At 37.8% G+C, this 23,155-nt stretch overlaps 1 protein-coding gene across 2 annotated transcripts in view; it reads left to right on the top strand.

The window, feature by feature from the left end:
- aqr (aquarius intron-binding spliceosomal factor) overlaps nt 1–23,155 on the top strand; it is an 87,805-nt gene that overhangs the window by 3,485 nt on the left and 61,165 nt on the right. Inside the window, exons 7-17 of one of the 2 annotated variants that reach the window (XM_051723163.1) lie at nt 1,133–1,201; nt 1,627–1,727; nt 1,811–1,887; nt 3,485–3,549; nt 4,241–4,357; nt 5,312–5,425; nt 5,695–5,798; nt 10,541–10,643; nt 18,202–18,322; nt 19,698–19,839; nt 22,951–23,129. In XM_051723163.1, coding sequence (XP_051579123.1) covers nt 1,133–1,201; nt 1,627–1,727; nt 1,811–1,887; nt 3,485–3,549; nt 4,241–4,357; nt 5,312–5,425; nt 5,695–5,798; nt 10,541–10,643; nt 18,202–18,322; nt 19,698–19,839; nt 22,951–23,129 — 1,192 coding nt within the window. The remainder of the gene's footprint in view (nt 1–1,132; nt 1,202–1,626; nt 1,728–1,810; nt 1,888–3,484; nt 3,550–4,240; nt 4,358–5,311; nt 5,426–5,694; nt 5,799–10,540; nt 10,644–18,201; nt 18,323–19,697; nt 19,840–22,950; nt 23,130–23,155) is intronic. The other variant, XM_051723164.1, reaches the window with a different exon arrangement.

Genomic DNA, 23,155 nt, shown 5'->3' with positions numbered 1-23,155 from the left:
CTATTGCATACTGTGGCAACTCAAAAACAAACACAAAGACAATGTTCAGCTTCATTTAACGAACCAAATAGATTTCAACTGTGTTTGATATAATGGCAAGTGATTTTCTAGTACCAAATGATCAATTTATCATGATTACTCAAGGATAAGGTGTTGGAGTGATGGCTGCTGTCTAGATTTGATCAAAAATGACTGATGACTATTTTGATTCAAATAGTGATGGTGCTGTTTTTTACATCAGTAATGTCCTGACCATACTTTGTGATCAGTTGAATGTAACTTTGGTGAATTAAAGTACCAATTTACTTCTGAAACAGCAAAATCTGTACACTGGTGGCCACAAGTTTGGAATAGTGTTTTTATATATATATATGTATATATATATATATATATATACACACACACACACACACACAATATTTAATATGGTGAATGTATAGGCTATAAAAAGCTTAATCTGGTAAATACTTAAATATAGAGTACTGTAACTGATCCAAGTGTCCATCATTTCAAAATAGGAGTCCTGAAATAAGTGTATTTATGCTCTGATTCTTCATTTTTTGTTGTTATTGGGATTTTGGTTGCACAATAAACTGCATCTGGAATTTTATTCATTTTGGACTCTTATAGCCTGTATGTCTGTGCCCGTACAAGTAAGGAAAGACTGAGAAAGCTTTTTAACATTCTTTAATATGATTTTAAAAACTATCAGATGATTAATCGGTTATCAGCCTTTTCCACCTTGTTAGTCGACCTCTAGTTGGATATACACTATCCTGTTGGATACCCTGTTTTTTGAGCACATCACTTGGTGGCACTGTTGTCCTGCTCAATGCAACATGAAATATTATAGGGTTCTTTTCTAGTAAGATATAATGCATTCTAATATCACTATGCAAAATGCTTTTAGAAACAAAACTGTTGCTCAGGCATTTATACATAAAATCATTTTAAATTCAAAGTTGGTCTATTTTTGGATTGCTTACAGCTATTTTAAAGCATGCTATCTCTGGATTTATAAGCTCATCCTCTAAACGTGTGCTGTGGATGTTGGACAGAGGCCGTATGGTTGAATTGCTTACAGCACCTTAAACTTTATGATCTCACATGTGTTTGATGCTCTTTTCTACAGGAAGTGGATCTGATCCGTGAGCAGGTGCAGAAGCTGGTGTCTTTGCCCATGTGGATGTGTCTACTGCCGGTAAATAATACAGCATCCCATACATTTCACATCGCATATGAGCTATCCGTCATTCACATGTACATTAGTTTACTATTCAAACAGTGTGCTTTGACTAGTTGTAGTATAACATGTATTGGTAAGAACTTACATTTGCTCCTTAATTACATTTATGATAACAGTAATAGCTGTGCTTTGTTATACACAAACATTTGTATATGTGCTCAACAAACCAACAACTTGTATGTATGAACAGATATACTATATAGTACCCTGCAAAAATATTAAGGGCCTTTAACCAATACTCACATTTTACAAATTATATATAATACATCAAAATTGTTGTTCATTGTGAATTTTGAAGATTCTTTTACTTTAAGTTTATAATTGGCATTTTAAATTATTATTTTTATTATTATTTTATCTTTGACTGTGTAATTACTCAGACTAGACTGCAGCAGGAATTGAAGAAAGTCCCAAAGCTGCAGAAGTTCTGGAACCTCATTAAGAAGAACTATGAGAAGATGGACACACAGGATATGGAACAGTAAGACATGTCATCTTACCTGATTAAGCTGAAACAAACTAAATCAATATCCTGAAGAACTCATAAAACTGTGTTTTTCACAGAGCTAAAAAGGAGCGCACCTTCCTCGCTGCTCTCATAAAGAAATTCCTTGTGGTTCTGATGTCCATTCCAGCATCAGGTAAACACTCTTAAGTGTCCTGCTCAAGTGCACAATGGTGACTGTTTACAATTCACTCCTAATAGGTCTCAAACCAGTAAGCCTCTGGTTACCTTTAGCCCCACTGCATCACACCATCATATATTTATATTGGCATTGTATAGGCCATCAGCTACCCATATCATGATATTGATATTGAGAAACCCATTTGACAGTGCATATAGAGTGATTCACGTTATACACTGTTGAGCCAAAACATTACAACCACTCACAGGAAAAGCGAAGAACATCAAGGCCACATGTCAAGGTCTGGGTAGATTAGATGGTAAGCAAACAATCAGTTCTCGTAGTCAACGTGTTGAATGCAGGAGAAATGGGCAGGTGTAAAGAACTGAGTGACTTTGACAAGGGCCAAATTGTTATGGCCAGATGACTGGGTCAGAGCATCTCTGAAACGGCAAGACTTGTGGGGTGCTTCCGGTCAGCAGTGGTGAGTACCTACCGAAAGTGGTCTGAGGAGGAACAAACCACAAACCGGCGACAGGGTGTTGGGTGCCCAAGGCTCAACGATGGCTATCCCGTCTGGTCTGAACCAACAGAAGGTCTACTGTGGCACAAGTCACAGAAAATTTTAATGATGGTTACGGGAGAATTGTGACAACACACAGTGCATCGCACCCTGCTGCGTATGGAGCTGCATAGCCGCAGACCGGTCAGAGTGCCCATGATGAACCTGTCCAACGTTGAAAGCAGCTACATTCATGTGGACACCAATTTGACACGTGCCGCCTGCCTAAACATCGTTGCAGCCCAGGTACACCCCTTCATGGCAGTGGTATTTCCCTGATGGCAGTGGCCTCTTTCAGCAGGATAATGCACCCTGCCACACTGCACACATTGTTCGGAAATGGTTTGAGGAACATGATGAAGAGTTCTAGGTATTGTCCTGGCCTCCAAATTGATCTCAGTCCAATTGATCATCTGTGGGATGTGCTGGACCAACAAGTGTGATCCACGGCGGCTCCACTTCGCAACTTACAGGACTTGAAGGATCTGCTGCTAATGTCTTGGTGCCAGATACCACAGGACACCTTCAGAGGTATTGTAGAGTCCATGCTTAGGCAGGTTGGTGCTGTTTTGGCGGCATGCGTTGGACCAACAGCATATTGGTCATAATGTTTTGGATCATCAGTATATATTGGCATTGTATCAGCCACTCTGATCACTACGGCACTGATATTGAGAAACCCATTTGACAGTGCATATAGAGTGCTTCACATTAAGATTCCATGTTCCTTCTGCCTCCTCAGGCTGTGATTTCTGTTTTGAGGGTCTCATCCTGAGATGTGACCCAACTTTGGTGCAGCTGATCATTGCCCGCTGGGCATCCGCCCACCTGTTCAGGCTAGAGATGGTGTGTCATTCAAGTGACTGCCCTGACCTCTTAATGAAAACATCATAATACTGTCACTGTCTCGCTTTTCTTTCCCTCTCGTACCCAGATCTGTCATGTTTCACTCCCATCTGGTGCTCCTTCTGATGTTAAAAACCACAGTTCTCAGTCTGTGTGAAATAATGTGTGTTATCAGTGGTTTCATGTGTGTTTTTGTTGCTGTAGGCTCCATCTCCATGGAGAAAGTTCACTACTGTGAGAGATTCATTGAGTTCATGATTGACCTGGAGGTAAGAGACAGTAAATGTGCTTTTAATGGTCGTGTTCTTCTCTGAACATCCCTTTGGTGATTATTTTAAAGGGACATACAGATTTAAACATATACAGTCAACTAATTTTGTGACTAATATTCTCACAGTATTTTTCAGTATTTACATTTATTCATTTAGCAGACGCTTTTATCCAAATGAGGTGTACAGCATGAGCGATTCATCTTAAGGAAGAACTAAAATGAAAAGACACATCACTTGCTTAAAGGGGTTAAAGTTTTTTATAATTTTACTTCCCCAGAGTGCTCTTATAATATTTGTAAAGATTTTAGTTTTTTATGAACTTTAGAAGTAAAAGCTTTTTTTTTTTTTTTTTTTTGCTGCTGTGTCTTTAAAACTTCTATGTAAATGCCCTATTTGCATGTGAAATGAGTAACAGCACTTTGCTGTGCTCACACACGAGCTACGGTTTTGCTGTCGTGTTCAGTTTCATTTTATCTCCTCATCCTTCAATAACCTTTTTGTAATGCTGCGTAACATTGTGACATTCTTGCCACAATCTGTGGCAATCTTTTATTTATTTATTTATTTATTTATTTATTTTTTAATGTGAAAGTGTTTCCTGGTGGTGCTTTATTAGCAGTTCTGCTATTTCTCTACCTTTCCTGTCCTTCTTGTTGATTAAAGATTTTTAAATGTTTCTTGTTGTCAGGCTCTGCTCCCAACCCGTCGCTGGTTCAACACAGTGTTGGATGATTCTCATCTAGTGGTGAACTGTCATCTGTCTTACCTCACACACAGAGAGAAAGAGGGTCACCTGTTCTGTCAGGTACCAGCACAAAACACAACACTGCACTGTTGTATACACCAGTAGATTACAGCAATGAGCCACAGGCGTTGTATGTTACTTTGATTTTGCCACTGTTAAAGGGGTGTTTTAGGCGAAAGTGGAAAAAAATCACTGTTGCACACTGAAGCAATGAGTTGCTTATTGTTTAAACGAATAGTTCACCCAAAAATGAAAATTCTCTCATTTACTCACCTTCATGCCATCCCAGATGTGTTTGACTTTATTTCTTCTGCAGAACACAAAGATTTTTAGAAGATTATCTCAGCTCTGTAGGTCCATACAATGCAAGTGAATGGTGACCAGAACTTTGAAGCACATAAAAGTAATCCATATGACTCCAGTGGTTTAATCAATGTTTTCAGAAGCGATAGGATAGGTGTGGGTGAGGAACAGATCAATATTTAGGTCCTTTTTTTACTGTAAATTCTCTTCCTTGCCCAGTAGGTGGTGATTTGCATGAAGAATGTGGTAGTGAAAGTGGAGATTGATAGTAAAAAAAAAAAAAAAAGACTTAAAATTAATCTGTTTCTCACCCACACCTATCATATCACTTCTGAAGACATGGATTTAACCTCTGGAGACTTATGGATTACTTCAATGCTGCCTTTTTATGATTTTTGAGCTTCCAAGTTTTTTACCCTGTTGACTTGCATTGTATGGACCTACAGATCTGAGATATTCTTCTAAAAATCTTCATATGTGTTAAACAGAAGAAAGAAAGTCATACACATCTGGCATGGCATGGAGATGGAATAAATTATGAATTTTCAATTTTCGGTGAACTATTTCTTTAACAAACAGCAGGAACCGCAATAAAGTGTCTTAATACACTTAACATTAATTCAACTTGTGAATAGTTTAATGCTGTTACTTTAAGATAATCTACTATAATAATTAAAAAAAAATGTTTTTTTTTTTTTTAATTGTGTAAAGCTGCTGGACATGTTGAAGTTCTACACTGGTTTTGAGATCAATGATCAGACAGGAAATGCTCTCACGCAGAAAGAGATGACCAACCTTCACTATGACAAAATCATCTCACTACAGGTAACATACACAAACATCTCATTTGTACCTCATCTCTTTGTAAAAATCTCCAGAGTTTTAAGTATGACAAGTGAGCAGTCTATTAATATGTACACACCTACATTTCACATAGTGTCTTTCACATAGTATGCTCCCTTAGCTCAAAAATAGCCTACCGAAAATCAGATGTGGTTCTTGATGATTCATTAGTAAGAGAGTGTAAAATATGAAATGCTTTATAATGTTTGATGTTTGAGGGTGTGTGACTGATGATTGTGTTTGTTTTGTAGAGAGCAACGTTTGCTCATTTTCCTGAGCTGAATGATTTTGCACTGTCTAATGTGGCGGCCGTAGACACTCGTGAGTCTCTCACCAAACACTTCGGCCACCTCAGGTATTAGACACGAGCAACCTGCATTACCTGTGACCGTTCCTGTGTGCAGTTAACTTTGGTACTAAGTACTAATATTTTAATAGGGATGTCTCTGTACCAGTTTCGTAATCTGGTCTGATACTGCGCTCACGTACTCATACTCACTTACAGTTGAAGTCAGAAGTTTATATACACTTAGGTTGAAGTCATTAAAACTCATTTTTTAACCACTCCACAGATTTCATATTAGCAAACTATAGTTTTGGCAAGTTGTTTAGGACATCTACTTTGTGCATGGCATGAGTAATTTTTCCAACAATTGTTTACAGACAGATTGTTTCACTTTTAATTGACTATATCACAACTCCAGTGGGTCAGAAGTTTACATACACTAAGTTAACTGTGCCTTTAAGCAGCTTGAAAAATTCCAGAATATGAGGTCAAGCCTTTAGACAATTAGCCAATTAGCTTCTGGTAGGAGGTGTACTGAACTGGAGGTGTACCTGTGGATGTATTTTAAGGCCTACCTTCAAACTCAGTGCCTCTTTGCTTGACATCATGGGAAGATCAAAACAAATCAGCCAAGATCTCAGAAAAAACAATTGTGTACCTCCACAAGTCTGGTTCATCCTTGGGATTAATTTCCAAACACCTGAAGGTACCACGTTCATCTGTACAAACAATAGTACGCAAGTATAAACACCATGGGACCACGCAGCCATCATAACGCTCAGGAAGGAGACGCATTCTGTCTCCTAGAGATGAACGTAGTTTGATGCGAAAAGTGCAAATCAATCCCAGAACAACAGCAAAGGACCTTGTGAAGATGCTGGAGGAAACAGGTAGGCAAGTATCTATATCCACAGTAAAACGAGTCCTATATCGACATAACCTGAAAGGCTGCTCTGCAAGGAAGAAGCCACTGCTCCAAAACCATCATAAAAAAAGACAGACTACAGTTTGCAAGTGCACATGGGGACAAAGATCTTACTTTTTGGAGAAATGACCTCTGGTCTGATGAAACAAAAATTGAACTGTTTGGCCATAATGACCATCGTTATGTTTGGAGGAAAAAGGTTGAGGCTTGCAAGCCGAAGAACACCATCCCAACCGTGAAGCATGGGGGTGGCAGCATCATGTTGTGGGGGTGCGTTGCTGCAGGAGGGACTGGTGCACTTCACAAAATAGATGGCATCATGAGGAAGGACAATTATGTGGACATATTGAAGCAACATCTCAAGACATCAGCCAGGAAGTTAAAGCTCGGTCACAAATGAGTCTTCCAAATGGACAATGACCCCATGCATACCTCCAAAGTTGTGGCAAAATGGCTTAAGGACAACAAAGGTATTGGAGTGGCCATCACAAAGCCCTGACCTCAATCCGATAGAACATTTGTGGGCAGAACTGAAAAAACGTGTGTGAGCAAGGAGGCCTACAAACCTGACTCAGTTACACCAGTTCTGTCTGGAGGAATGGGCCAAAATTCCAGTAACTTATTGTGAGAAGCTTGTGGAAGGCTATCCAAAACATTTGACCAAAGTTAAACAATTTAAAGGCAATGCTACCAAATACTAACAAAGTGTATGTAAACTTCTGACCCACTGGGAATGTGATGAAAGGAATAAAAGCTGAAATAAATCATTCTCTCTACTATTATTCTGACATTTCACATTCTTAAAATAGTGATCCTAACTGACCTAAGACAGGCAATGATTTCTGTGATTAAATATCAGGACTTATGAAAAACTGGGTTTAAATGTATTTGGTTAAGGTGTATGTAAACCTCTGACTTCAACTGTACCTATAGGCTACATGATGAGGGAGACCATTCAAAACACTTTGAAACCAGCAGACTTTGACTTCTGAGATATTATTCTGATATCCATTAATGTTGCATGCATGATTGAATTTTTTTTAAAAACCTGTCTTTATTGTGATTTTATAGACAAAACATCCATACAGTCAACATTAACATAAACATATCCCTCCCCCAGCATCTTATTAACAATCCACAAGTACAAACATAAAAGATATACTCCATTCAGAGCATTGGCACCCATAGGGAGGTATGTAAAGGTGAATGACAAATCTAAAAGTCAGTGTATATATATATATATATTAGACATAATTTAACTCTATTAATTAATATTTATAAGTATGTGTTTTAGTAAAATGAACATTTTTGTTTTCTATAAAGTACTGACAATATTTCTCCCAAATTCCAAATAAAATTGTCATTTAGAGCATTTATTTGCAGAAAATGACAACTGGTCAAAATAACAAAAGAAATGCAGTGTTTTCAGACCTCGAATAATGCAAAGAAAACAAGGTCATATTCATTTTTAAACAACACAATACTAATGTTTTATCTTAGGAAGAGTTCAGAAATCAGTATTTGGTGGAGTAACCCTGATTTTCAATCACAGCTTTCATGCGTCTTGGCATGATCTCTGCCAGTCTTTCACATTGCTGTTGGGTGATTTTATGCCACTCTGGTGTAAAAATTCATGCAGTTCGGCTTTGTTTGATGGCTTGTGGCCATCCATCTTCCTCTTGATCACATTCCAGAGGTTTTTAATGGGGTTTAGGTCTGGAGATTGGGCTGGCCATGACAGGGAATCTACCCGATTCCAACCTTGCTGAAGCACCCCCAGATCATCACCGATCATCCACCAAATTTCACAGTGGGATTGGTGATGATCTGGGGATGCTTCAGCAATGCTGGAATCGGGCAAATTCGTCTTTGTGAAGGACGCATGAATCAAGCCACGTACAAGGTTATCCTGGAAGAAAACTTGCTTACATCTGCTCTGAAAATGTTCCTCAACTCTGAGGATTGGTTTTTCCAGCAGGACAATGCTCCATGCCACACAGCCAGGTCAATCAAGGTGTGGATGGAGGACCACTGAATCAAGACCCTGACATGGCCAGCCCAATCTCCAGAACTGAACCCCATTAAAAACCTCTGGAATGTGATATTGGCGAGATTTTTGCAGATAACCGAAAGTTCTAAAAAGCAACTATCAGCAGTTTTAATCTGTAAAATTGATATCGGTCTACCTCTTTTGAGTAACAGTTGCTGAAACATAAAGGTGCTGTAAGCAAATTTTTTTTTTTTTTTTTTTTTTTTATACATGGACTCACCGGTCTCTGTGACAGCTCTAGACTTTGTAAACGGCAAACAAAAATGTGTCCGCGTTCCGTGGACAGTGACACTTTCTGCCTGTCAATCATTTTGTGCATTTTCATAGTATTGTAGTTGCAGTGAATTATTCAGGCATAATGCATTTTTATGCCATGTTGTTCATAACAGTTGTCAGTTGAGGGCGCTATTTTGCAGCTGTTGTTTTTAACAACCGTTTCTGCTCTCAATAAAGCTCATTTTGGGATCTTTGGAGTTCGGGGTTTTAGAAATTGGGGGTGTGGCTGATCCAGTGGCTCAGTCTTGTGGAAGTAGAACGGCTGAAATTGCTTACAGCACCTTTAACAGGCTGTCCTCAAATCATCCGTCTCTCAGTATTGTATTTGAAAACTAACACATTACAAAAGAAAAAGAAATGGGTATCGGTGAGTACTGAAAAGGAAGTATCGGTACTCGTACCCTGTCTCCAAAAAATGGTATCGGGACATCCTTAATTTTTAACTCCTTATAGTATAGTGAGATACACCATATAAGCGTTGACGATATACCAGTTGAAATTTGTGAACTGGTGCAAATGCAAAAGTGTCATGACAAAAGTAAAAGAATACCTGATTAAGCATTTCACTTACACAGCCAAAAACTAAAGCTAAATCTTTAACACTATTCTTCTGCCGCCTTGCAAGCACTGGCGTTTTTTCAGGAAATCTCCTTGGTTTGCTCTCTGAAAAGAAAGCTGATTCATCACCTTTCCTTTGAAGAGAGGATGAAGAGTGTTTGCTTCTGCTGCCTAGAGACAATCTCTCTCTCTCTCTCTCTCTCTCTCTCTCTGAGTTTAAGGGGTATTTTTCTCATAAATTGGCTGTGTGTATTATTGTATTGTATGAAGCAGACATCTGAGTCACTGCACGGCGGCTTCACTGTCATTGTAGGAGCTTTAAACGCTCTAAATGTGCTGATCACTAGCGAAATATGTTTTTCTAAGTTGTGTTTTCAGCACAAGCTGCCCAGGCTGAGCTCCCTGACGCCTGCCGTTTCAAACACATTCTGTATCTCCTCAAAAAACTGTGTTTTATCTCTCATACATGAGCCTTTTTCGTCTTTGTCAGCTATCCCAATATTTAATTAAAGATGACACGAGAGTACGCTCATTGGGGGGGGCAGCAGTGTGGAGCCTTTCCTTGATGTACAGTATATACTCAATAATGCCAACTGTTATTTGAAAAGTGTGTGTGATGTGCATTATCCATTGGTAAACATTTCAAACTGTAGTATGCTACATTGTTGTTGTTATATGACCTTGTTTTATTGTAAGTTTAATTCAGTTGCGTTTAATTATCTCCAAAATAAATGAAAACTTTTCATTTTGTAATTCCAAATTTGCGTAAAAATGACTTCCCATTTGGCATTCCAGTCAAATAACGAGTCAAGAAAGACTCTGTACTTCTGGTTCATCTGTAATACTTGAATTGGAAGGTCAAGTTGAGAACATTGCATCATGGGATGCTTTTCGCCAGCAGAATGTTGTACTTGTGACATCTACCAGCTGGGGCTAACTGGACCATGACAACAAGCCAAATGTCAGAGACTCAGTGTTGATGTTTTCTCTTTCTGCCTGCAGTTCTAACACACTCCAGCGGGTTTCAGCATACCTGTGTCTCCTACCTGAGCTGCCCGATGGAGAGGAGACAACCTACGATAAAGAATTCCTGTTGGAATTGCTGGTAGGTGCTTTGTTGCTTCTAAAACTAGTGTGCTGTCTGTCTATGCAGCATCATAGGTGTACTATGCATTTCAATCAGTGGCAGAATTGTGCTGCCTTACAAGATGCCTTATTTTAGCCAAAAGCAGAATGGAATTTGTCCTTCATAGGAAAGACAATCCTTAAATGCTTTGCAACAAGTGAAAAAATGGTGGATGGAGTCAAAAGAAATGTTATTTATAAATGTATTACATTCAATAGATAGAAGAAAGTTTCATCTAATTAGAAAAATCCTTTTTTACTAAATAGTTGTGTGCGCTGTGAATTTTGAGCTTCCATTTCGGTTTAAGATACTACCTTAGAAGTAGACAGACGATAATTTGGTAACGCTTTATAATAACTGCACGGTATTAAGTATTTGTAAACCATTCAATTATAGCTAATTTATCATTTTTAAATTATTGTTCCAATATTATTAATACTTTAATAGGTTACATACAAATAATCTATAATTCATTTGTTCACTAGGGCTGTGTGGATACAATCAAATATCAATATATTGCGATACATTTTCTCATGATATTGTGTTGATACTTTAGATCCATGGATCAATATTTATATTAAACTATTTGTGTATTTATATCATGTAAACACACAACAAAGTTGGCACACTGTTTCTTCCAAATTCATTTAATGAGCTCACCAATAGACAAAAACATGCTGTTTCAAGCTACATGCTTTTCGTCAGACATCAGTATGTAACTAAAATATCAGTATGTATATAAAATATTGGAATTGATTCATAACACTGTGTAACAAATTATTATTACTATTATTTTTTTCTGGGTAGTAAGTGTTATGTTCTAATTGCTTATGCCTCAAAAGTATAGAAAATGGCTATTATTCTCCACAAACTTTGCTTTTGTGACCAGGACAGTGATATTTAGAAATTTACCTATTTTCCAGAACATTCCAGATAGATTCAGTACTGTGTAAACTTGGAGTAACTTCTAGAACTTTCCAGTAATGTAAATAGTAGTATAAATACAGGGGCCTTAAGCCCACCAGTTCAGTTTAGTTCCAGCTGCCTAAGTGGATACATATCAAGACCTTGCTGGACATCTTGAAGCATGATGAGTACGGCTGGGAGGTCATATGAGACTTCAAAATGGTGGCATTCCTGATGGGTCTCCAAGGCGGTTTTACCAAGTTTCCCTGCTATCTTTGCCTTTGGGACAGCAGGGACACCAATGTGCACTACCACAGGCGGGACTGGCCACAGCGGACTGAGTTCTTTGTGGGGAGGAACAACGTCAAGTGGGTGCCACAGGTGGACCCCCGGAAGGTGCTGATGCCACCACTGCACATCAAATTGGGCCTTATGAAACAATATGTCAGAGCTCTAGATAAGAAGTCGGCAGCCTTCAAGTATCTTCAAGACTTCTTCCCTAAGCTGTCTGAGGCAAAGGTCAAAGCCGGTGTCTTCGTCGAACCACAGATAAAGAAGGATTTTGGATTCATATGTTGTTTTTTTTCGGACTTTATGTGAACAAAAAGACACAAATTCGCCCGTTTTCTCATTGGAAATAGGTACATTTCAAAATATCACTGTCCTGGTCACAAAAGCAAAGTTTGTGGGGAATAATAGCCATTTTCTATACTTTTAAGGCATAAGCAATTAGGAAATAACACACATTACCCAGGGACAAAAATTGTGTTACATAGTGTAATCGAATCACATTATGATATCATGATGTATCGTAAAATATCGAATCACGATATGTGTATTGCTATATATATCATATCGTGAGGTGCTAGGCAATACCCAGCCCTAGTGTTCACTGATGTAAACAGTTTATTATTGTTTAATAAACACAAATATGAGCAGTCTGATAATGGTTATTCATCCTTATTAAACAACTTTAATCATACCTATCTTAATGTATTTTAGGTGATGCAAACCAGTGGTAAATAGGTGTTGAGAACATTAAGAAGGCATAAATTCATAGTAAATAAAGCAATTATATATGTATTGAAATGGATATATGCATATGAATGGATCATGGAAGTGAATGGGACCAATTTTTAAGAGGGTTTAAAGGCAGAAATGTGAAGCTTGTAATTCCATAAAAGCACTTAAATGTATTCTTATGGTAAAACTTGTGTGTTTTTTGAGCTGTAAAGTTGTTTAAATCGTTTTTACGATTGTCATGGCAACAAAATTGTAAAATTGGATATCAAAATCACGTTAACATGCATATCATTTACATTTTGTGGCTATACTTTTGAAATGGTGAGCGCTTTTGTTTTTAGAAAAGGAGGGACAATTCAAAACATTATTTTGGTACAAATGCTATCGATATGACCTTAACTTATGTTGAACCCAGAATATTCCATTTATTAAAGGAATAGTTCACTCCAAAATGAAAATATTCTCATAATTTACTCATCCTCATGCCATCCCAGATGTGCATGACTGACTTTCTTCTGCAGAACACCAAGAATATCTCAGTTCTGTAGGTCCTCACAATAATGATCAGAACTTTGTAGCTCAAAAAAGCACATAAAGGCAGCATAAAAGTAATACATACAACTCCAGTGGTTTAATCCATGAGAAACCGATCAATATTGAAGTCCTTTTTTACTATAAATTCCACTTTCAAAGTCTTTTTGTTTGTTTTTGGCTATTCTCATTCTTCGTGCATATTGCCACCTTCTGGGCATTTATAGTGAAAAAGGACTTAAATATTGATCTATTTCTCACCCACACCTATCATATCACTTCAGAAGACATGGATTTAACCACTGGAGTCATATGGCTTACTTTTATGCTGCCTTTATGTGCTTTTATGAGCTTAATTTTTTGTACCCATTCACTTGCATTGTATGGACTGACAGAGCTGAGATATTCTTCTAAAAATCTTTGTGTTCAGCAGAAGAAAGTCATACATCTGGGATGTCATGAGGGTGAGTAAATGATGAGAGAATTGTGATTTTTGCGTGAACTATCCCTTTAAGCATCCATATATGTCCAATTCATTGCATATAAAAATGTACAAATAATTTCTTCATTAATTATGGATTTATAACACCTTAATGTTATCATAAACACTTTACTACTCATTTGCATTAAAATAAATTAGTTAGTTGTTAGTAGTTAATTAGTTGTTTGTTTACCATTATCAAACTGCTTATATATAAACTTAAACAATAATAAATCATTTGCACCTTAAAATATGAATGAATAACATACTATTTTTTGTACTGTATTAATGTATTAACATTATGATGATTTATAAATAATAAACTATAAACTAATGCTTAAACACTTTATACCATGTAGTCATTAGAAAGTGTTACAAATAACTGATATTATATAGTGCATTTTAAACATATTTTCTGCTGAATTCAGTCGCTAATAACAATTTTGATCTTTAAATGCAAATTGCTACTTGCCACATCCTTTGTTTTGGAAATTCAATTAGTGTTTGGTGTTGGTTTGAAATTTAGAACGGGAGGGTATGGCCAACTTCTTTTTTTCCCCACTTACTGTATGTTTTCAGTCTCTTAGTTCTTTGGGATGTTTGGGGCCCATCGCTGGTCCTGCTTTGGCCAGTTTTAATTACGCTCTCTAAATCTCATCAAGAACTTATGAGTTTCCTCTTAAATGATGTGGCTGTGTTGATGGAGTGGTTTTGTGCAGTCAGGGTTCCCTTGAGTGACCAACTATAATGTCAGTATAGGCCACAAACTAGATAAAACACTTAATTAAACTTGGACAGGATAAGCTGCCTGACACACTCCTAATTTAATTCATTTTTGATTTTCTGTGTCCCACATGAACCACTCACTTGCAAGCCCTCATTTTCTCATGGAAATTGTTCAGTGTTTTCTCACAGCATTTGCTCATTTAATTTTAAACAGTTAAGACTTCAGACAAATCCACATCATTAGTATGCAGTGGTGTACTGTGTATAACAATTTATCTTAAGATCGTTTGAGACCATGGGATTTGCATTGCAGAATTGAGGGGGAATGGGAACACACACACACACTAGAGGTGAGCACACGGACATGAAGCGGAGTACAGGCTTTTTAATTTTTTTTACATATTAGCAGTTAAACGTTAATTCTCTTTTTTTTTATTTTTAATTTCCAACCTTGTGAACATTTTTTGATAATGTGTAGTTGGCATGAAATTTCAAACAATGACAGCTCGTATAATTATTATATGTAATTTCATGACATCATATAAATTGATATCATCTTTTTTTTTTTTTTTACCTTTAGGAAGTTAAAATGTGATCAAGATGATGAGAAATTAATTATTAAATAAACTAGTCATTAGTTCAAATCCAATGTGTGCTGAGTGACTCCAGCCAGATCTCCTAAGCAACCAAATTGGCCCGGTTGCTAGGGAGGGTAGAGTCACATGGGGTAAGCTGCTCGTGGTCGCGATTAGTGGTTCTCGCTCTCAATGGGGCTTGTGGTAAGTTGTACGTGGATCGCGGAGAGTAGCATGTGTCTCCACATGCTGTGAGTCTCTGCGGTGTCATGCACAATGAGTCACGTGATAAGATGCACGGATTGACTGTCTCAGAAGCGGAGGCAACTGAGACTTTTCCTCCACCACCCGGATTGAGGCGAGTAACCGCGCCACCGCGAGGACCTACTGAATAGTGGGAATTGGGCATTCAAATTGGGAGAAAAGGGGATAAAAAAAAATTATTAAATAAACTATACTCTTTCACATACTAAAGTGTGTGAAGTCACATTTAAATGAATACTATATACAGGGTTTTTCCTGTATTGATTTTTTTTTTTTTTAAAGCAAACTCGATAGTATTCATCTTGTGTTCTGTGCTGCATAAGAGCTAAATATGCTTCTCAGCTCAAGCATTCATCTGCATGGCGTGATTGAAGCCTGTTTTAAAGTGAGTGTTGCGCGAGCACCACAGAATCACTTATGCCAATGATCTGTTCTGCGCAATCCCTGGAGCAGCAGATGCACGCATGTCAACCGGACATCCCTTCATAGCACAGAGCCTATCACTCGCACAACTCAATCAGGCTTCTCCTGATATTGCGGCGCAGATCACAAAACTTATGTGACCCATTTGAATTCTACTTGGAATTTTACTTTTCTTTAAAGCTCTATAAAGAAGTTATTTGGTATATTATTTTATTTGACTTATTACCACTTTACAATGCCTCATACATGGTCTTACCTGTGGTTTTGGCATTCCTAATGCCATGGTAAAAGAACTATGGTGAACATAAGGGCAAGCAGAATAAAGGGCTTTAAAATCTGGGCCTCCAAGAATTATGAACAAATTATGTTTTTTTTTTTTTTTTTACTTATATTAACTTCCTGTATAATATGCACTGTACTAATAAGGTTTAATTTGATATTTGGAAACAATGCTATGTTTGCCTTTAGATATTCATAGAGATTACTTTTTTTTTTTTTTTTTTAAATATCTGTTAATAATATCGAAATATCTGTAAGGAGTAGGAACAAACTTTTTCATTTAAAGCACTGTCTCACTTCTGAAAGGTGCTATATTCATGTTCAGTCAGAACAATATAACTAGCCTTAAAGAAATAAGGTGTTAAATTAAGTTAGTCTAGTTTGATTTCCCATAGCGCATTGAAAAAACAAAAACCTGTAAAATTCCAGATGCTTAGATGATCAAAGCTTGGGTCCCAATGTACACATGATATGCAACTACATTATTATGTTAAATATAAATTAATTTCTGTTAAGAAACCTACTCGAATGAACGTGTACGTCAGCCACCATCAAAGACCATTTTTGACAAAAGAGACATCCTGTGTATGTGTGTGTGTATAATGTATATATATATATATATATATATATATATATATATATATATATATATATATATATATATATATATATATATACTGTATATACACACTGATGAGCCAAAACATAATAACCACTCAAAGGTGAAGCGAATAACATTGATCATCTCCTATCAAGGCCACATGTCAAGGTCTGGGTAGATTAGATGGTAAATGAACAATCAGTCCTCGCAGTCAACGTGTTGAATGAAGGAGAAATGGGGAGGAGTAAAGACCTGAGCGACTTTGACAAGGGCGAGATTGTTATGGCCAGATGACTGGGTCAGAGTATCTCTAAAACAGCAAGACTTGTGGGGTGCTCCCGGTCAGCAGTGGTGAGTACCTACAGACAGTGGTCCGAGGAACAAACCACATACCGGCGACAGGGTGTTGGGCACCCAAGGCTCATCGATGGGTGAGGCAACAAAGGCTATCCCGTCTGGTCCAAACCGACAGAAGGTCTACTCTGGCACAAGTCACAGAAAATTGTAATGATTGTTACAGGAGCAATGTGTGTCAACACACAGTGCATCGCACCCTGCTGTGTATGGAGCTGCGTAGCCACAGACTGGTCAGAGTGCCCATGATGACCCTGTCCACCGTCGAGAGCACCTACAATGGGCACTCGAGTGTCGGAACTGGACCTTGGAGCAGTGGAAGAAGGTTGAATGGTCTGATGAGTCCCGTTTTCTTCTACATCACATGGACAGCTGTGTACGTGTGTGCCGTTTACCTGGGGAATTGATGGCACCAGGATGCTCTATGGGAAGATGACAAGCTGGTGGAGGGAGTGTGATGCTCTGGGCAATGTTCTGCTGGGAAACCCTGGGTCTGGCCATTCATGTGGACATCAATTTGTCACGTGCCACCTACCTAAACATCATTGCAGACCAGGTACACCCCTTCATGGAAATGGTATCCCCTGATGGCTGTGGCCTCTTTCAGCAGGATAATGCACCCTGCCACACTGCACACATTGTTCGGGAATGGTTTAAGGAACATTATGAAGAGTTCAAGGTATTGCCCTGGCCTCCAAATTCCCCAGATCTCAATCCGACTGAGCATCTGTGGAATGTGCTGGACCAACAAGTCCGATCCACAGCGGCTCCACTCGCAACTTACAGGACTTGAAGGATCTGCTGCTAATGTCTTGGTGCCAGATACCACAGGACACCTTCAGGGGTCTTGTACAGTCCATGCCTTGGCAGGATTGGCACTGTTGTGGTGGCGTGCGGAGGACCAACAGCATATTAGGCAGGTGGTCATAATGTTTTGGCTCATCTTTGTATATACAGTATAATATACAGCTCTGGAAAAAATTGAGACCACTGCAAAATTATCAGTCTTAAATAGTAAAATGTACTATTTATAGGTACGAGTTTGAGTAAAATGAACATTTTCTAGTTTTATTCTATAAAGTACTCACAACTTTTCTACCAAATTGCTTGGGAGAAATGTTGTCAGTACTTTATTGAATAAAACAAAAATTTTCATTTTGCCGTTTTCCATTACACAACCACTTTAAAAATGTTCCTGGGATTTGACTCGCCCCATTCCTCTGTGATATATGTAGCCTACATAGGGCCATCTGCCGTGTTAAAATGGTGAACATTACTAGCACAGGCTTACTCAGCGTGATGTGTCTAGTGGGCAGAGGATGTAGTGGCTAAGAGGAATCAAACCTTATGAAAAACTTCTTCATTTATGTTCAGGTGTCTCACCATGAGAGGCGAATCTCTCAGATTGAGCAGCTCAATCAGATGCCTCTGTACCCCACTGAGAAGATCATCTGGGATGAGAACATTGTTCCCACTGAGTACTATTCAGGAGAAGGTGAGCATCTCAGTCTCTTTATTCCATACATCATATTGCTGAATTAATGGAATGAGTAAAAATGTACTCTAAAGCAGTGGAACTCAACAGGTGGGTCATAGAACTGTTCTGATAATCACGGACAGCAGGAAAAACAATGTCAAATGCAAATAATAAAATGAAACTAACTATTTAGTTGTCTATAGTAAAGAAGATAGCAACATAAATAGGTTTATACATTTTTAAAAAGAGGATAAACTTCCCAAACTATACGCTTCACATATCGTTTGTTGTTGACAGCAAAGCCTCCAAGTAGACTCGCTCTACAGTAGTTTGGTGTAGCTTAGTAGAATTCGACAGATGTCAACATGGACAGTGTAACAGTTCAAGGTCGGGCAAGGAGGCGGGAACCGGCAGAACAGTAAACAAAGTTTTGATGTCAAACTTAACTTAAAACAAACATAAACTAACACAGACACACATGCAACACGGCTGCGTGCGTCTCTCTCTCTCTCGAACTAGTGCCTCCGGCTCTCCTTTATCTCGCTCTCCCACTGATCAGCTGATTCAGGCCCGGCCATGCCCTCCTCCTCGTCTCGCACTCATCCCCCACACCACCGGTCCTCCTGCTCTCTGCGGCCGGTAGCGACCCCTCTGTCCCCAGGCAGACGGCCACGGCTGCTCCCCTGGCGGATGGCAGCAGCGAGGACTCCCCGACAGCGCATCCCTCCTTCCTCCTGGGTTTCAGCACCACTGTAACAGCTAAAGGTGGGCAAGGAGGTGACGGGAACTGGCTGAACAGTAAACATAAACTTTAATGATATAAATGAACTTAAAACAACATAAAACATAAGGAAACAGACACACATGCAGCGCACCTCTCTCTCGAACTGGCACCTCCGGCTCACCTTTATCTCGCTCTCCCGCTGATCAGCTGATTCAGCGCTGGCCGTGCACCATCACGGCCCGGCCACGCCCTCCTCCTCGTCACAGACAGATTGTACGACAAGCACTCATCCTTAACCATGAACAAAAAAAGAAAATACCATCCAGACTACATTTAAATACAGATTCACACTAATTCAGAGTTAGTCGGCCACAGTTTGTTTTGTCTGGTGAATTCTTGGTTGCCGAGAGCAGTAAACCATTCAAGAGACACTCAATTTTGCATATTGTTGGGCCTATGCAGTAATACATTTCAGTGTTTGATTTTTCAGGTGATCTTTTCTATGGTGAACAATATTTTTACTGTTTTAGTCGCCATTTTATGTGCAATGTAAAATATTTGTAAACCATAGCAAAACCAGTTAAGAACCACTGCTGTAGAGAATATAAAAATATGCACATTCAACTTTGTGTGCACTCTTCAATTGCCTTGTTTATTTTATATCTTAAGGATGTTTGGCTCTTCCAAAGCTGAACCTGCAGTTTCTCACCCTGCACGATTATCTGTTGAGGAACTTCAATCTCTTTCGTCTGGAGTCTACCTATGAGATCCGTCAGGACATCGAGGATGTCGTGTTACGAATGAAGCCATGGTTGGTTTGCAATATGACTAGAGGTCGACTGATTGTTGATTTTGCCAATACGATAACTAAGGTGGTGGAAATAAATAAAAGATTAGAGGTCGATAAAAGATTAATCGGCCGATAGTTTTTAAAATCGATTTATAGAATGTTACACTTTCTCAATCTTTCCTTACTATGACTGGCACAGACATAGCGGCTACAAGAGTCCAAAATGAATACAATCCCAGATGCAGTTTATTGTTCAACTAAAATCCCAATAATAACCATAAAATCTTTTTTGGTAAAAAGGCATGTCCTTTTTGTCTACTGAGATGTCTTGGAAAGATGTTTTTTTTTATTTATTATTTTTTTTTATGTCTGAAACACTTTAACCCTGTTATGAAGCCCTGCTCAAGAGGCCAAAAGGAAACTGTTGCAAAGGTGAAACTGCTCGAATATAATGGTGAATCGTTAAAAGACAACCAATCCTAAATATTCATTAAATGAACCCTTCAATCACAGAAACGTTCATGTGCTGTGTTTAGTTTAAGCGTCTAAGAGAATTATTTTTGAAAAAGTGACAAGAGACAGTAATATTTTTGTAGTATGTTTCAGAAGATTTAAGACGACTAAAAGCGAATTTATGTTGTGACATATCCTCAGACGGACAAGCAGTTATTTAAACAGGTTGCGTGCTTGTCACATGGTGTACTCATCCAATCAATGTTATTAACCTTGGAATTATGCAATTAAGAACACTGACCCTGAGAAGTGACATACAGTGTGAATCTTTAAACATAACGGAACTTATTTATAGTAGCGCCATCTTTAATTTTAGACATGAACGTCACCGTGTCTGTGAGGATATACTTACAGTGTCTTCAATGGGTTTTACTGTTGTTTAATCTTTTAAGCTCAGATGGGCCCGCGAGAAAAGAAATAATCGTCAAAATATTAACAACTACAGTCTTGACCAGCACAAAATAGTTTAAAAGCTTAGAAGCTCAACTTTCTGATGTTTGCAAGCATTATGATCAAAACTGAACAAGTGCTTTGAAATTTGCAGACAAATCAGAAGTGTTCCGTTTTGATAATTTATAAAAAATTTGCACTGTTCAAATTATTGCAATCAGTAAAAACATCAAACTGATTAAATAGCCATGTGTCATATGTCATTAGAAAGCTCTTAAAGAGTAGAATACAACCAGCATATTTGTTTTACTCACAGAAATATAGTGAGTAATATCTAAGTATATGTCTTTGACAATTAAGTTGGTGTTGCTTAGCCATGTGTTGGGTTATAAATGTACGAAAAATAAATGGAACATAAAATATCACATACCATTACTTAGAGGAGGTGATTATCTTTCAAATGAGTCCACACACAAGGTAATCAGATCCATAGATCATTAGATTATCCACAGATGGCGCCAAGTAAATGACAGACCCGGTGATGACTCATTGATTGAAAAGAATCATTCTGTAAAATCTCATTACTAAAATCATGTCTCTCTGCTATGTAAACCTTTAGTCATTGTTGTGTTTGCATGTGTAATTAGTTCCTATGTACAGTTATGTTTTATTTGTTTGGAGATGCTTTTGGACACTATGATAAATTATTTTAGATTGGGATCAAAACAAAAGCAGTTTTTCAGAGCAACCTATTTACACCCAGAGTTTTATAATGTCAAATAAGAAAAAAAGTAAATTTTTGGCTCAAATCTCAGAATGTATCATATTCTATATCATTAAAAAATGTGAAACATTTTCTTTACAGTGATACAAAACACTTGACCGTCCTTGTTTTTTCTTTCTTTTTTTTTTTTTTTTTTTTGAGTTATAAGCCTTTAATTTTGGGTATGCCACTGAAACAGGAAATCTTTAAAAACACCTTCAGATCTTAAAGGGTTAAAATCTCTTAAAACCTGTTGGACCTGCCGGCGGTTTCCATATACATAAGTCAGGTATATGAGGTATCAGTTGAAAGCTTAAAATCTGAACTTTTCAGAGATCACAATCACATCTGCATTTGTTACTTAAAATAACAAAATAAGGCCTCAAATCGTTCACATTGAAAATTGGCGCCCCCCAGAGGTAATGGGGTAGAAATAATTATATAATAATAAAAGTCCTTCCCATAGCACAAAAATGGACAAGTCATATATCAAATGAAAGCTCTCATACTCAGGAATGTAACTGTATAGTTTATTTTGTTGCCCAAATACCACAGTTTGAAAGATTTTCAAAAGAATCACAAACTGAAATATGATTTCTGTAAGTTATCAAATACAGACGTCTCTTTAATGCGCCGATCGCTGCTGTAAGCCCCAAGTAGCTAAAAACTTTACATCCGCTTTTACCTTAGGCAGTTCTCTAAAAAATGAGCCATTTTTTACTTGTCTGCGAGCTTGCTTGGCTGAACAATCTAACGTTATATCTTAGATGTCCAGAACAAAATATGCCATCCAATAGGATAAGCATGCTAAACAAAATTATATTTTCAACTGTTGATAAAATGTTTTATATCACCACAAAGGGGAGGATCTCTGCTTTCTAATGACACTTAAATTCAGAGGATGAGATATTCAATGAAATAATGAGGGTGCTGCTTGAACTTAAAATTAGACTGAATGTCTATGGACGAGCATGTGGAATGTGCTAGAGAAAAAAATCTTTTTTTCTAGTGCTTGCTGCCATCTAGTGGAATGTAATAAGACTTTTCCATGTAAGTTGGAGTGAACGGAACCAGAATTACATTTACAAAGTTAGGACAACAACAAAAAAAGAAAAAAATAAATACAAAAAAATTGTTTATCATAAGATTATAAACACATACAATATTATTTATGAATAATTGGAGTATTTTTATTTTGGGGATTTCTGAAAAAATTAGACCAAATTTTGCAATTATTCCACAATTTTGCTTTTACATTTGAGTGTGAAAATTCCAGTGAAATTATAAGCGGTGATTCTAAAATACAAGTGTGAAACATTCATTAATACAGGGTTAAAAGTGTTAGATGAGATGTTAACCCAGTGTTAAGTATAGTGTACAATTTGAACTGATCAGATTTGTCCAGTTTCTCTTTTGATGTAGTTGTTATCATGCTGTTGTGCTGATGTGGTGGGTTTTTTCTTCAGGCAGTCAGAGTATGGAGGAGTGGTGTTTGGCGGATGGGCTAGAATGGCACAGACCATCGTATCATTTTCTATCGTGGAGGTGGCGAAACCAAAAATCGGAGAGAACTGGCCTGCCCGTGTGCGTGCTGATGTCACCATTAACCTTAACGTCCGGGATCACATCAAAAATGAGTGGGAGGGTAAGATATTCTATCTTTTCATTTGT

The sequence above is a fragment of the Myxocyprinus asiaticus genome, chromosome 17 (assembly GCF_019703515.2).
Source record: "Myxocyprinus asiaticus isolate MX2 ecotype Aquarium Trade chromosome 17, UBuf_Myxa_2, whole genome shotgun sequence".
Classification (NCBI taxonomy): domain Eukaryota; kingdom Metazoa; phylum Chordata; class Actinopteri; order Cypriniformes; family Catostomidae; genus Myxocyprinus; species Myxocyprinus asiaticus.
This window is presented reverse-complemented; position numbering and strand designations above follow the sequence as displayed.